Genomic DNA, 16,564 nt, shown 5'->3' with positions numbered 1-16,564 from the left:
CTGCACCCAACAACAACCAGCAACGCCAACACTTTTGGCTGCTACCATGGAAACACAACGGGACAGAACGTCAAAAAAAATGTTACTATCGATTCAGACTAAATATATAATTTTAATGGAAAAGCAATAATTAATTTCATTCTGTACCCCACAAAACGGATTAAAAAAAATTATATGGTTTTGAATGAAGATTCAGCATATATTTAACCTTTAAGTACACCGTGTAATAAAAAAAAAAACAAACATAAAAATAAGAGTAAGAAATATTTCTTCTTTTTTAAAGCTAGCCCGTGAAAGCGGGCGTGTCGTGACGTAACTGCGTGTTTGAAAGCAGCGTCCCATATTTGGCAGCGGCTTCCTGTGACAGCTCGACGCCCCATGATGGTGTGCATGTGGAGCGTGTGGCAGCGGGGCTCCGTGTTTGCCGCGCGGCTCCGAAACAAGGACTTGGTGTGCAGTTTGGCGGGCCTCTCAGTCAGGTACAGCACCAAGACGGCACCTCAGATACCCGGCATGGAGTACCAGGTACGCTGCGTTTCACTCTCTTCTACCTATCTTTGCACCGGCTGCTAGCGAGCTAGCTAGCCACCAGCGCTAGTTTGACAAGTTTGTAAGACAGCTCTGAATCACTGCACCGTTTGGAGATGAATAGAAAAATGGCTGACAGGACCACATGAGACTGCACTAACTTTAGCAGGCGTTTTGGAGCTGACACCGGCAAAGAAGCTGCCGGTTGGTGTGTGGGTGTGCTGTGAAAAGTTCCAGTGTGGACAGAGCTCACCGCACACTGTCTCTTAGTGTCTGCTACTGACTTAGTCAACGTCAAAGTAGAGCCAGCGTGCTAACATGTGCTCTAAACCTCTGATTCAACATAAATGTGGTTCACATCATCTCTGAACGTGTTCAAATGTCGGCTGGGTCTTGACATAACATTTAAACATAACGGGGACTACTTTATCTTCAGAGTTATATACACATGGACCTGTCAAGACAGTCACATAAAAGAAACCGGTTTAACATTAATGCAAATGAACATGATACAGTCACTGTGCATGGAAATATGTCCCAGCACTGACACCTCCTGTATATACAGAAACCTGTTATGGTAACGACCCCATATTTATTACAGCACAGCATATCAATGCTAATGTTTTCTGTAAACATGTTTACCTTTCTATTTTCTCATCTCATTAATCCCTTGGTGAATAAAATGTCAGAAAATAGTAACAAGTGTCCCATTTTCACAGGCACAGTAATCCAAATTTGTTCTAGTGAGTGTTTTTGTCAGCAGGACAGTGTGTGTGTGCGTGTGTGTGTTGGGGGGGGACTGTCGTTCGTGTGAGTGGGTTTTCGTGTGTGTGCGTGTCTGTCTGTCTTTCGTTCGTGTGTGCATGTCTGTCTGTCTTTCGTTCGTGTGTGTGTGCGTGTCTGTCTGTCTTTCGTTCGTGTGTTCGTTTCTGTGTGTGTCCCTGTCTGTTCATGTCACCCAGTGCAACAGTGTGGCTTATTCTGTATTTTAACAGTTTTTAACAACAATGGAGGTAATCGCACAGATGAAGAATATACAGTATGTCAGGCTGTGGTGTATACACACAGTAAACACAATACTTGTTAGTGGACACATTCATTATTGAAACTAAACATTTCCAGGTCCAGCCTCCGAGTTTTCAGCCCTGGCTCTCCTTAACATGTTGCTCTCACTGAACATGTGCATGTAAAATGAAAAAGACACTCGCATGGTTAATTCCATGCTTGATTTGTGTTTTAAGCATCCAACAGGTCAAAGGCTGTGAGAGTGCATTCCCTTCTAGCTCTGGTCCTGTGCTGTGAAGATTAATGGGCTTTGTTTTTCAGCGTGCTGTGGTTCTAAACATCTCACTTTTGCTGCAGGATGCCATTTGCACTCTTAACACACTGCAGACCAACGCTGGTGCTCTGGAGCAGGTGAGGCGAGAGCGGAGCCACCCTCAGCTGCAGCTCCGGGCCATGAGAGGCTTCTTGGAACGGGCCGGCCTCACGGTAAATCCCTCATATTAGATCAGTACTACACATTCCATAACATAACAGTGACGACTTCAGGGATTACAAAGAATGTTTTTGTTGTCTGATATGAGTACTTACTTATTTCCCTATCTGACCTTTGTGTTTCAAAGGTGGAGGAATTGGATCATCTCAATATCATTCACGTGACGGGAACAAAGGGCAAGGTGAGCTTACTAGACACACAAGCAGCTTGTGTTTGTTGTATGTTGAATTTTAGCTCAGTCTGTGATTCTTTGACCAAACAAGTCCCAAACACATGTATTAACGTTAATGTACAGAAGTGTATAGGCTGAATGATGGATATATATATAATGATCTGGTTAGCCCTTTGTTTACTATTGGATCATAGACTGTTCCTTTTTAATATTGAGCTCTAACCACTCATTATGCAAGCTCTGACAAAAGGTCACACAAACATGTGTCCAAACGTGCATTCATTGGCTGAAGGAGACAACCTGTTGGGACAGCTATACGAGGGAGGCCTCTGAGTGTCCGCGTTTATCTTTCAGGGGTCAACATGTGCGTTCACTGAGCAGATCTTGAGGAGTTATGGCTTCCGCACAGGATTTTACAGGTAATACTGCAGCGTATGAATAACCCGTGCACTATTTGATATGGGAGAAGGACACTGCCATTAAATGGGGTTTATTGTTTTTGTTCTGAAACCAGAGATATGTAGAATATTACCTTCAGTGTTAGAAATGAAGCGGACAAAAGACAAAAATGTCCCAAACAAATCTCAAAGTGCCCCTAAAAGACGTGATCCAACAATTTCAAAACTTTTCTTTTTTTCTTTTTTTTGGGGCCAATATCCTAATCCTACATCATTTCATTTAATTTAGATTTCAGTCTAACACACACTCACACAAACAGCAGTTGTACATGCAACAAACACTTTGACAACTTCATTTGAACTCTTACTTACTTCGGGCTGTGGCCAAATGAATGTTACAATGAGAGGACAAACTATAGAAAACTGCTGTCAGTTTTCTGGTCATGTCACTCATGAGAATATTCATGATTATCCTGATAATGGAAATTCACCACAATTATCTGTGTTTTTTATTGCAATCTTGCCCTAAAAACTATTATTGTCCTGAGATCGGAATAAGGTGTTTTTCCTGTTCTTGCCATTGTACAGCTAATGACAGGGGTTATATAAGGTCACTGGACTCTGCACCAATAACACTGATAAAGTTGTAATTTGTCCCACCCTGGCAGGTGCAACAAAACAGGAGAGTGAGTACGTCATGTAAACAGAAGAGTTTTAATCATTAATCCAAATGACGTCAAATCCCCTGTGTGGGCGGACCATGGGTGTGCAGGCATTTTAAAAACCTTTGATACTATCCCCTTGATTAATCATTAATAAGTTCAAAGTTTTATTAATCAACATACATGCTTGTTATGTTTTCTAGATCCTATGTTGCATGTCTCAGTCACAGTAGGCGCCCTACAGAAGAGATGCCACCATATTGTTGCCAAAGAGCCTTCTGACTTAGTTACAGTTACTAAGATGGAATGGGGCTTAGCTGGGTCATGGTTCTCTTTGTCAGTTATGCATTTTTTCTGATAGTGACAGAAACATAAGAAGAGAGAAGGGATGATGTCCATGGACATATAAAGAGAACTGGATGCAGCGTTGGAAGGTTTATTTCTACAAAAGCTGCTCAGTGGCGCATGAGGCCAAAAATGTTCAACTGCTGCGTATAAAAATATGTGGATGGTCGCTGCTCCTGCATTGTGGGGCTCATGGAGCAGCTGCGTCTGGTTTAGCACACCAGCTAACTTGAATTGGGATTAAATGATTTAATTGTGCGGCTCATCATGGTATTTTTAACGCGGCAGTTTAATTTTTTTTTTTTTTGGCTTCATGTGCCACAGAGTAACTTTAATAGAAAGAAACAGGGCCCCTCCCAATGCTGTATCCAATCCTCTTAATACATCCATGATAATGATAAAGGTTCCTGGTTGGAATCCAACTGTGAACGTCACGGTCCAATCACAAACATCCCAGGGTAGTCCTGTTTAAACCCACATGGGTCAATTTTTGAACATCTTGGCTTTAGATGATATGGGTCTGTGACATAGACCTGCGAGTGTGACCACATACATTTATTAAATACATGTTAAACAGGGAAATGAACGCACTCAGCTTTGATGTACCTTTCTATAGTATTTATTTTCTTATAATCTGCCGACTAAACTCTCCTTCTGATGTTTCCTTGTTGTTGTAGTTCCCCACATTTGGTTCAAGTCAGGGAGAGGATTCGAATCAACGGACAGCCCATTGGAAAAGAGCTCTTCACTAAATACTTCTGGCAGGTTTATGGACGACTGGATGAAACTAAGGTATGTCATGTAACAAAGCAGAGAGGTATATTTTAGAACACAAGCCCTTCTAGTTTTAAATTAAACTTGTCTGTTTAACTGAGATGGACCAGCTGGAAAGAAACCTGCCTGCCAGACTCACCATGGCTACTTATTCTCTTCACTCAGGGAAATGATTCAGTGGATTAACCTTTATTTAATAAGTAACCACTGGCGTTCCAAGCAAAGACTTCTGTGGCCTTTTACTTGATTGTACATTCTGTTTGAATCCCCAGCCTGAGTAGAGTTGCAGCGTGTATAATCAGTGGCACAGGTTGTAATTTAGTCAATATTAAATGAGAGGCCTCATGTGAGGATGAGCATGACCATCATGTGGCAGCAGACTTTGGTCACATCAGTTGCAGCCAGCATGCACTTTGACTCCTTAAATGTTTTGGACACATGATGGTCATTCTTTAAAAATCCTGTGCTGTGTGCCATAGAGAAGTGATGCCACTTAGAAATAATCAAATGATGTAGATACATCACTGTGTTGAGTGTATGTGGACACAGGACATGTGAGCAGTTACAGTGTAGGGACTGTTCATACACATCTAAAACCAAATACTTATTTTTAGGATTTTATTTCACCATGTGGGGCAGAGCACAGACCTATAAATACAACATTTGGCCAATTAACAACCTTTAAAACTGATATTGGGAATGTGTTAGCACACAGTTCATCCCTCAGAGTAACATCAGTGTTAAATTGAAGCTGTTTGTGTCCATGGGATGAGAGTAAGTCTAATATTCTATCTCCTTTCAGCTCTGTTTTGGTCTCAATCAACTCTTGAGCAAAACATCTGGGGCTTTCGCTCCGCTATGTTCACTAGCTAGTCTCTAACTTTGTCTCTCTGCTGGCTGGTGCTGGACAGCTGTTTTCCAGGTGGTTCATCTGTCCGGTCCATCTGTGGCTAAAAACAAGGTTGACAAGTGTGTCAAGTGTAAGCCACGGGGGAAAAAATTATGAGCTGAAAAACGCTTCTAACCTCTGTAGAGGTTTTTGGTGCTATCAAAAAGACACAGGCACTGAGATGAATGGGCTGAAAGCATTGTGATAGACTGCAGGATTGTTCTCTCTATCAAACAAAAATGTAATCTGAAGGAACTATTTGTCATTCTTTTTCTTTGACCTCTTCAGGATGCCCATGGAGGGACGATGCCGGCATACTTCCGTTTCCTCACCATCTTGGCCTTCCATGTGTTTCTACAGGAGAAGGTACATTAGCAGCCAGAAAATAGGAATCTAATGTTTTGTTTGCTGGACACACTGATCAGGCATCAGCATCCTCCAGTCCACGGGCAGGGCAAAAAGTCGTATTACTGGAATAACTAATCTGGAATCTAAACAACTGTTCTCTGTTCAGGTGGATTTAGCTGTAATAGAAGTTGGGATTGGTGGTGCATATGACTGCACCAACATTATAAGGTAAGACTCTATTTATAAAGTGATGGTAATTTACTCACCTCTTTCAGGTTATACAGTAGTAAACTAGTATTTGATTATCTTTACATATAGATCATAAATTATATTCAAGCTTAATATCAAATTGTCCTTAAATGACGATGATGAAGTTTTGGAACAGACTATCGATCAAACACTCGTGAACAAAGATTGTCTGTAAGCGTGCATGAACATGTTCCATGTTAGAGAATGAAGCTTTAGCTCTGGTTGTTATGACTGACGTGTCACTTTGATACACAGACACCCAAGAGCTGTAATATCTATCAAGGTTTGGACCCAGAGAAGGACTGCTGTAGTATCACAGTAAAAGGTGCTGATGAACAATAGTAACAATTATGAGTAATGGTACAGAACCTGCACTGTTGCAGACTGGATTACTGTACACGTGTTGACTGATTGAGAGTCAATGAGCTCAATAAATCTACAGGTTTTTCTCTCTCTGTTTACACATAACATATACTGTATATAAAGATCGGGGCTTGACAGCAGTCTTGGAAGATGGTCAAGGTTGGGCATTAACCTAGATTGAAGGTTAGATCGAAACTCGAAATTAGAGAACAAATAATAAATACATGATTCATTCTGAAATGCTGTTATTTTTTTAATGTTCATAATTTGATAGAATATCCTCTGTGTCTATCCCACTCCTATGCTAGCATGTTTTTTAAATAACCAAGACACTTCAACAAAAACCTTTATTTTATGGAAAAAACAGTGATCAAAATTAAAGAACACTTTCAGAGAGGTGGGACGTTCAGTCTGTGATTTCAAGAAGATTGAAACTTTACAAGGACATAGATTCATTTAAGTCCCTCAAAAAGGCCGGTCGTCCACGTAAAACAAGTGCACCAGAGGACAGGATGATGAGAAGACTCTCAATGGGGACTTGACAGCTACAAGGCAGGGTGGATGCAAATGTTTATGTGAACCTCCTTCAGCAACATGCAACACCCTCACTGCAACTGTCTCCCAATCAGCTGCAATTTTCATACAAGACAATGTCCCCTGTCACACTGCAAAACAGGTGAATCAGTTCCTTAAAGCTCAGAATATTAAAACAATGAAATGGCCAGAGTCCAGATCTCAACCCCATAGAGAACCTCTGGAAAATCCTTGGTAACAAAGTAATGTCTAAGGGCGCACTCAAACTGTCCATCCATACCGTAGTACTTGCGCCCCCCCCCCCCTTCTCTAATTTTGATCACTGCTTTTTTCACAAAATAAAGGTTTCTGTTGAAGTGTCTTGGTTATTAAAAAAAAAAACCCAAGTACAGCAGTGGTGTAGCCACAGCTGAAATTCTATCAAATTCTGGACAATAAAAAAAAAACAATATTTAAAAATAAATCAAGTATTATTACTTTGTTCTCTAAATTTGATTTCCAGTGTAGATGGTTAAGGTTCAGTATTAACCTTGAAGTCCTTGGAAGCGGCCCAAGTTCAAGTTGTGTGGCCCGTTGCTGAATCTTATCTCCCCTCTCCCTCCAGTCCTTTCACTCTCTAGCTGCTCGAATCATAAAGATATGAAAGCCCTAAAAAACTTGATGAACTTTGATTGTGATTTGCAGGATTATACTTCAGTATATACTTCATTATTTGCAGTACAGGGCTCAACAGTTGCAGTTGCCAGGTTGCAATTTGCAAGGCCAATATTTTATCACTGCAGTATATCTTGATATATATTATATCATTTTATTAAGGTGCTTTTGAGCAATACGTCTCTGCTAAACGTGAGGCCACAGCTGTTAATAAGCATTTACAGGAAGTGCAGCCAACATGTCTAATTTTGAAATAAGTCTCTCAGGAGGAAGTTCCAGGATTAACTCTCAGGTTTCACAATCTACTGTACAAACGGTATGTTACATTGTGTCATCCAGTGAGTGCTTCTCCTTCAACAAACCCTTCCCTTGTGGAACGCTCTGGCCACAGTCCAAGGCTCTGCTGACCACAGGACTGGGACCAGTGATGTGTGTCAAATGCTCCTGGGTCATTCTGGGTCAAATCAGATGGAGGTCTTTGTTGACATTTGAGATTTTGTTCAAATATAATACAGTTGTAATTCAACTTAACCTTTTGCTTTTAAAATGGGTGTGGTCTGATAGCATCCTTTTTTCTTGCTTTGCATTTAACAAGTAATTTGACAGCCCCTCCATTTGATTCTGCTCACCTTCAGTGGTGTAACTTGTTGCTACAGCTATGTAGAACTGTACTCTAGGGCAATGTTTAGCCAAAAAGACAGACCTGCCTGGATAGCTAAACGGGTTTACGACAACAAGCAGCCCTCATAATCACAATCCCCTTTGTGGAGTTGTACTCTCCAAAGAATCAGCGAAACCAACAAAACACTCAGCCCTAACAAAAAGAGCAAACAAGCTGGTCAACAGCAAGTGTTAAAAACTTTTTCAAAGATTGAGGGATTCTGCATCAACAGATCGATGGACAAACTGAGTAAACTATTGTCCCACTATGGTCTCACTTTAGCCACGTGCCAGATTGCCGTTTTAATGACAACTGGCTGGCTAACAAAAAATGAAAAAAATGGCTTCGGAGAGGAGCCAAAGCAAATAAGGCACATATCTTATCTTTTCTAGTGTTCACATGCCATCATAGCTGTTGATCCCTTCTGGAAATTAGCGATCATGATCAAAACAATCAAAACAATATGACAGCTGGTGAATGGTGCAGACAATAATACCTATAATACAACAGACAATAATAGACTTGATTAGATGGACCTAACCAATCAGAGCAACAGAAAAACATAGCGCTGAGAGACAGTTACATGGCATGCACATGGCACCAACTTCCTCAAATTACAGCCAAACAGCAAAGTCAAATGTGTTTCTGAAAACATTTTCTGTGAGATATAGACCATAATGAACAGAATCCTGATTCTTATTTGATCAACACTGCCTAGTTTGACAGATTGTTCGGAGTTTTGTACTGTACTGCGCTGTACGCTTACTAACTATGACACTCCTGTCGATCATAGTCTTAAACCCGCCCCACATGAGATACATGGTTGCGATTGGTCCCTCAGATCTCAAGCTGTTGGAAATCTGATTGGGAGAGGGCCCGGTCGTACCTCCCAAACATGTGCTCAGATTCATTTTTTCTGGTTAGTTGTGACATTGGTGAACCTTGAATGTTTCGGGTCCGGGCCATGGTCTTGACTTGTTTGCCGGTCCCTGGGACTGAAAATGTAGACGATCCCTGGTCTAGGGTATGTGACAAAACTATTGGATGTGGTGATAGGTGCAAAGGATTATTTTTTTTTTAACGCCAGCGGAGGGCAACTGCCCAGTCTGCTCTGATTGATCAGACACTTCCTTTAAAGTCATACAATATTTAATTCAATACATCGTCCTCATCAGCCTCACAAATCACTTCTTGCTTTAACCCCTGCAGTTATTATATAAAGTATCATTAAAGAGTACTGTCCTTAAGTTTTGTTTATCAACTTTATCAGTGATGTAATGACATGTGAGACATTTTCTCCTCTGCACAGGAGGCCGTGGGTGTGTGGCATCTCCTCTCTGGGTATAGACCACACTCAGATACTTGGAGACACCATTGAAAAGATTGCTTGGCAAAAAGGAGGCATCTTCAAGGTGTGTTGGCTGTACACATCTTTGTCTCAGTCTTCATCTGCAGATGCAGTGTGCTCTGTTGTCCCCGAGATGATTGTTGATGACAGTTATGGTTTTTGAGTTGTTTTTCATAAACCTGTCTTGTTGTTAATCATGTGCATGTGTTTTCAGCCAGGGGTTCCTGCCTTTACAGTCAAACAGCCAGAAGATGCCATGGTTATGCTCAGGAGCAGGGCCAAAGAGATTAGAGTAAGTATGCAGTCAGACACACAAAGAGTGTTCAGTCAGGGAATAAAATGTGCCTAGGCAAATAACCTCTGTCCTCCAGCTGCTAACTTTTCTATAATACAGTCTAACCTGCTGTTGTAGTGTCCTCTGTGGGTGTGTCCAGAGCTGGATGACTACCAGGCAGATTGTGGGCCTTTGCGTCTGGGCCTGGCAGGGCAGCACCAGCGCTCCAACGCCTCTCTGGCCCTCCAGCTGACTCACACTTGGCTGCAGAAAAGATGTCTACCAGGTGGGATGGCTTGTCCACTAACATTTGAACTGTGTGTGTCAATTCATAAGAGAGGGTTACCTCTGTTTGGGACAGGTCTGTTTGTTTAATCTTCCCCCACACCTCACTTCAAAAATTTAACAAGACATTCAATGTTATTGCACTCTAAAAAACTTATCACACTAATAAGCATGTTGCTCAGTTGTCATCTCTTATATCGAATTTTAAGTTGTTGAGGAGATTCCTCTCAGATCGCCCTGCATTCACACTGTCCTTCTGTACCGGGCCAAAACAGGTTTTACAGGTAAAGTCTAGTTCGTTTGACCAGTGTGAGTGCAACCGCTCCGCACCTAGCTGCGGCCAGCTTGCCGTCCACGGCCCGTTTGAGAGAGGTGGGCTTTTGTAAAGCGTGTTTGCACATGTACGAGTGCGCACATGTATGAGCACGAGCACGAGGCCTACGGCGGCTATGACGTCATTTTATGTGCGCCTGTTCGATATTACGTTAAACGTGCAGATTAAAAAGAGAAAACAAACCTTTTTGTATCTCGCAGATAACTAAAAAAAGACATAGACACTTTATAAACATGATAACCGGCCGCGTCCGCCACATTCCCATGACTGAAGACTTCTGCTTATAACACTTTATTTAAACCGATATTCGAGATTTGGTCGATGAAAATATTCAAAAACAGTCGACAAGACTCACAAAAACTCCGAGGTCTATGGAAATATTTGTAAACAAGGCGACACATCGCGATGACGTCATCAATGCGTGTGACGTGTTACGGCGTGATGACGTATGAACAGGCAAGAAGCATTTGCGCGAGGCCCAGGCAGTGTGAGTACAAACGGGCCTGGGCCATGGGGGAGAGGGAGGGGGGGACAAGTACCCTAAAGCCCGGGGCACGGTACGGGCAGACAGTGTGAGTGCGCCCTTAGGGCCTGATCACACTATCCTTTTGGCCGCGGCCAAAACCGTTTTTTCAGCTAAAGTCTAGTACCTTTAAGTAGTGTGAGCGCACCCGCTCCGCGCTCAACTGCGGCCAGCGGACCGTCCACGGCCCGCTTGAAATAGGTGGGCTTTAGCGGAGCCGTTTGCACATGTACGAGCACGAGCGTGCGCACGTGTACGCGCACGAGCACGAGCCCTACGGCAGTAGCGTTATGTCCGCCTGTTCGGACATGTAAATAGAAGGACGGACCATGCGCGGACATTTAACAACAACAACAACAATGGTGGCGTATGGACAGCAAGAAGTATTGGCCGAGGCCCTGGTAGTGTGAGTACAAACGGGGCTGGGGTGCGGGAGGGAGAGGGAGGGGGGACAAGTACCCTAAAGTCCGGGTCTCGGTCCGGGAGGATAGTGTGAGTCCGCCCTTAGTGTCTCCCTCTTGGTGAGGGGCAAACCAAGGTTAAGGGTTCTAAATATCAGGTGGGCACTTTCTGTAAATGTCATCTCTAAATAAAACCAACTGACACCTACATCTGAAACAAAAAATAAATTATAAAGCATTGTTTATGTGTTGTGCAATCCATGTGTGAAAAGGGCTTAAGACTGTCTGAGTTTTCACAGCACCCTGTCCTTGCTCAACAGATAAGAGCTTTCCCTCCACCAGTGTTGAGGACACGGGTGTACTTCAGGTGACCTCCTTCAAGCCCAGCCCCATCATGGTAAAAGGTGAGTCCTGAAGAACAGTCTGTCACTGAAGAGCAGAGCAAAATTATATTGGGACCAAGATCCTTCCTTTTCTGAGTTTTGGATATCTGACTCAGCTTATTGTTTTTGTTTTTATTGTATTATAACATGTTGAAGTTTCACGTGCGCCTCTGCAAACATGACTGTGTCTGAAACATTAGCGGCTGTGGATTGGAGAGCCTTGACGCTGCTGGTAGTTGTGATAATTGTGAATCTGAATTCATAGAGTTCCAACATTTAACAGTTACCAGGCTAAATTGTGACATCATCCAGAAATGTGTGTTTGGTCTCAGGGCTGGCAGACACAGAGTGGCCTGGAAGGAATCAGACTCTGAAACACGGAGCAGTCACCTACTTCTTGGATGGAGCTCACACTATGCGCAGCATGCAGGCCTGTGTACACTGGTTCAGAGAGATTGCCGCGCAGCATGAACGGAACGCAAGGTGAACAGCACTCTCTCATGACATGAACCTGCATTCATAGATAAACTTCTTCACTGCCAATAGGATGAGAGACACTTTGTGCACAGTTCTGACAGCAGGGGGTCATAGTACTGAGCCTGGGCGTATCACATCAAACAGAATGTCAGCCGCTACATTGGGATTTGTAGATCACTCTGGTGATTTATCACTCCGTCAAACACACCTGTTACTACCTGAAGAACTGTATACTTGTGAAAGGAGACCTATGATTCTACTAACTTTCAGGTTCATATACTTGTAGTTTGTGCTTCTACTAGAACACCTTTAAATGCAATAATGTAAAAAAGAAAAAAACTTTATTGGCTCATATTTTATTAGGGATGACCCCAAATAGTCAACTGCAAATCTCATAGTCAAATAGTCGCAAAAAAAAGGACACAACTGAACATGCTCCTGTTGGAATATGATCCAAAATTGGGATGAAATTAAAAAAAACAGTGATAACTAAGATTACAGCCTTTCCTGGTGTTAGCATGTAGCTACATGTAGCAGTGCATGTACGTAATGTAAGCACTGCAGTAGCGTGCCTGGAGCAGACGACCAGATAAAGAAATGTGGTACCGGTTGACGTCGATTTGAGACAATGATTTTTAAAAACAACAGTTGAAAATGGAGCGTTCAGGACAGTCTGAAATCTGAGTTTTTCACTCACAGGGATTATTTTAACACCATTATTTGAAGCTTGAAACATCCACCACTGTAACATTATATATGAGAGAGAATAAAGAAAAGCACAATAGGTCTAGAAGTAGTAAGACCACATGTTTTTAATCAGATGAGCACAACATGTAAAACGTTTTCACATGAAGCTGCAGCCCAGCTGTGTGTGAGTCAAAATAAGACCATCTAGTTGGTTCTGATACTCTTGTAATCTCAGACATTTTCTCAAGCAGCTCAACAGCACTGATGTAAAGCTTTGACATATTTGTGTTGTAGTGGACCTGTGGCCAGAGTTTTGCTGTTCAATGCCACAGGAGAGAGAGACTCAGCAGCCATGCTTAAACTACTGGTGGTAAGTTCAACTGCTCCACAACTTTAAGCAGAATGTGGTTGTGGGTAATGTAGCGCGCATTCACACTGTCCATTCGTACCGTGCCCCAGAACGTTTCACTAAAGTCTAGTTTGTTTGACCAGTGTAAGTGCAACCGTACCGTAGCAGGCCACAGCCCGTTTGGGAGAGGTGGGCTTTTGTTAAGCATGTTTGCACATGTACGAGCATGAGCGTGCGCACGTGCATGAGGCCTACGGCGGTTCTGACGTCATTTCCTGTGCGCCTGTTGGGACATAGAAAAAGAAGGAGGGACCATGCACAGACATTTAAAACAATGGCGGTGAAAGGTTCACGTTGGTGTGATGCGGAGGTGGAGTGTTTACTGCAGATTTGGTAGATGAAAAGATTCAAAAACAGTCGACAAGACGCACAAAAACTCTGAGGTCTATGGAAAGATCTGGAAACAAAGCAACGCATCGCGATGACGTCAATCAATGGGTGTGACGTGTTACGGCGTGATGACGTATAGGCAGCAAGAAGCATTTGCGTGAGGCCCAGGTAGTGTGAGTACAAACGGGCCTGGAGGGGGGACAAGGACCCTAAAGCCCGGGGCACGGGACGGATGGACAGTGAGTGCGCCCATAGTATGCATGTTGATGTCCTTGTAGAGAAAACGTCTTCTGTAGCAGAGTGAAACTCATCTGTTCTTACTGCACCTTGGCCCATCAAATAATTTAAAGTTCTTACTCTTTGTAAATGCATCACTTGAAGTTCAGTAAGTTCAGCTTATCTCCTGAAGTTGATTAAGAAGAAGAAGTAGAATTACTTTATTAATCCTGCAAGGGGAAATTCTTTTTTACTCGGTTATTATACATGTTCTTGCATGATTCTTACAGTTTGTGTGTTGTGTTCACATGGTTGAATCCACTTCTTTTTACTTCTTTATTTTTCTTTTCTTTTTTTCAGCCATGCCATTTTGACTTTGCTGTGTTCTGCCCAAACATCACTGAAGCCATCGCTTCCTGTAATGCAGGTGAGATCATTGAGCAGATTGCTTTTGGCTGATGGCAGCAAACAAGGAACTCTACCATCATTAGGGCCGGGTAACATTCAGAGACTTACAGTACCAGTACCAGTACCAAAACCGGCGACCTTAAAGTGATCCCAAAATAGTACTTCATTTGACAGTGAGCTGGTAATGTCTTTGCCTCCGCTATTGTGATAATTCAGCCGATCCACTTCCTTAATACACGGTTGTTGTTACAGCCCCCGCCGTTTTTATGCACGGGGCTCAACGTCGTGAATGGCAGCATGAGGCTTGGGTAAAAATGTATAAAAATAAAATTCATGGTACTCCCGGCTGTCAATATCAAAATTATTATTGGGCAGTGTCATTTAAAACAACCAGCATTCTCAATCTAGCCCCTTGCCACTCAATCCTGAAGAGTTCTTTTTAAAAACCACACAAATAGTCATTTTTTTCTAAATCTGGCTACAAAAAGGATGTAAATCAGGTAAAGTTCCGATACTTCGTATGTACAACGTCATGGAATAAAGGTTATGGAAGAGGCTGTAAATTCTATAAAAATAACAGGTCACTGCCGGAATAAATGTATTTGAAAATATCCTAGATTTAAATTATTTTTGTCAGCTTTCGCCACGATTGTTCAAATGGCTGCACTCGTTTGTGCGATGAGGAAAATCATCTATACCGTGGCAGCAGCGCTGCTCCATACAGGCACAACGGTACTAACCCATCGACCTCAGTTTAACCACATAACTTCAGGAAGCTGCAAGTCACTGCACCGGTGTTTTTTAATTTGTTTATGTAAGAATAAAGAAGCCAAGAGCTCATTTCCCAAAAATGTCCAACTGAGATTCCTACTGTGTCCAACTGGGATAGACTTCCCAGTCCTATCTCTAATACTTTATCTTGCCTCTATAAAATCTTTAAGTGGTTTTTCTGAAGAAAACAAGACAACAGAAAAGGTATGCACTTATTCATCCTGTAATTATCTCACACCTCAGACCAGCAGAACTTCAATGTCTCGGTGGAGAACATGTTGACCCGCTGCTTGGACAACGAGAGGAGCTGGCATCTCCACAACAGCTCGGGCGATAACAAAGGTCCACAGCTGCTGATCGAGGGAAGCCTGTCCCTGGTCTCTGAAAAGAAAGCAGACACCCTTGTCTTCCCCTGCATCCTAAGCGCCCTCCAGTGGATCACCCAGGGCAGGGATTCAGTGCTGGCAGACCCAGCTAAGAGAGTCTTACCGGTTAAACCCAGCGTCATGGCCAAAGCTGCTCCGCTCTGCGATTCAGCAGAGATCCACATCCTCATCACCGGAAGCCTCCACCTGGTGGGAGGAGTACTGAAGCACCTCGACCCAGCGTCCTCCAAGTAAACGGAACATATGAAATTGAAATGAGTGAATTCAGCCGTTTTAAATAATGGGATTCTCTGCTTACATTGACCTTGGGGAAGAAAAAAATGATGTCTGACTGAGTAGATGAGATCTTTGGGATACTAGCTTTTTAGACGGTGTTTACCTGAATGGGCTCAGCAGCCCCCAGGTATCGTTATTGTCTTGTAGCTTCCCTACAGTGGCTAGTGATGCTAGGAACCCACAAGTTTGGACCAAGGCAGCTCCAGGCCTCACAACAGCCCCTGCCTCACCCAGAGCCTTACAGAGGACCGCACAAACATGTGGAACTCACGTCTTTGGTTTTACTTGAAGCCAAATATGTTTACAGAGGGTACATTTGTGTACACCACGTGTGAGCTGGCTAAGCTGGAACCGTGTGTGCTTCAGTGATCACCCATGCCACCAGGATGAACCGGAGTGGTGTGATGGTTATTACATTTATACAAAAACTGTAGGTTAATGGCACCAACAAGTGCTACATCACGTTATGGAGTTTCTGGTTTTTACCGTCTGTTTTGAACATTTGACTATCACCTTTCAGTCTTTCTTTTCTTTTTTTATGGAAGCCATTTTGCACAGTTTCTACTTTCATTTTGTTGGGATTGTACAATGTATTTCATACACATGGCCTACTAATTTCTTTATGTAAAAGTCCATATATTCTAACACTAGTGTTAACGTCAAATGAAATCATGCAAATGCATCTAATTAGAGTCATATTTAAAAAGTCCTTCATTTGCATTACCTGACTGTACTACATACAATTATTGTATGTATGATGGCGAAAGATATAGGAACTATAAATGCACTCTTGGTCTGGGGTTTAATGTTCTCATGGTGATTCATCTAGTGAAGCTAAGTGAGGTCAGGTAGTTCAGGCACGTCCCTTCACTCAGTGTCCTCAAATCAGTTTTAAATTGAATAAAGTATTAATCAAGACATAATCAAGTCATCAAAATGCAACTTGGCACTTATTGTGAGTAGTGAAGATGAGTTCTTCTC

General features: G+C 42.5%; 2 protein-coding genes across 2 annotated transcripts in view; both read left to right on the top strand.

Annotated features, from left to right (window-relative positions):
* The window catches only part of lmo4a (LIM domain only 4a), a 193,931-nt gene that overhangs the window by 93,292 nt on the left and 84,075 nt on the right, over nucleotides 1–16,564 (top strand). The gene's annotated exons all lie outside the window — the stretch shown is intronic.
* On the top strand, nucleotides 379–16,457 carry fpgs (folylpolyglutamate synthase; the record flags this gene model as incomplete). The annotated part of the gene is made up of 15 exons (XM_083929611.1): nucleotides 379–525; nucleotides 1,891–2,019; nucleotides 2,154–2,207; nucleotides 2,553–2,617; nucleotides 4,281–4,395; nucleotides 5,555–5,632; nucleotides 5,781–5,842; nucleotides 9,385–9,487; nucleotides 9,638–9,715; nucleotides 9,836–9,983; nucleotides 11,561–11,644; nucleotides 11,956–12,106; nucleotides 13,082–13,157; nucleotides 14,103–14,169; nucleotides 15,165–16,457. The coding sequence occupies 15 exons, from the start codon at nucleotides 379–381 to the stop codon at nucleotides 15,539–15,541; spliced, it is 1,734 nt and encodes a 577-aa protein (XP_083785737.1). The 3' UTR covers nucleotides 15,542–16,457.

Source organism: Echiichthys vipera, assembly GCF_963691815.1.
Source record: "Echiichthys vipera genome assembly, chromosome: 16".
NCBI lineage: Eukaryota > Metazoa > Chordata > Actinopteri > Perciformes > Trachinidae > Echiichthys > Echiichthys vipera.
The sequence above is the reverse complement of the archived record's forward strand: the minus strand, read 5'-3'. Positions and strand labels throughout refer to the sequence as shown.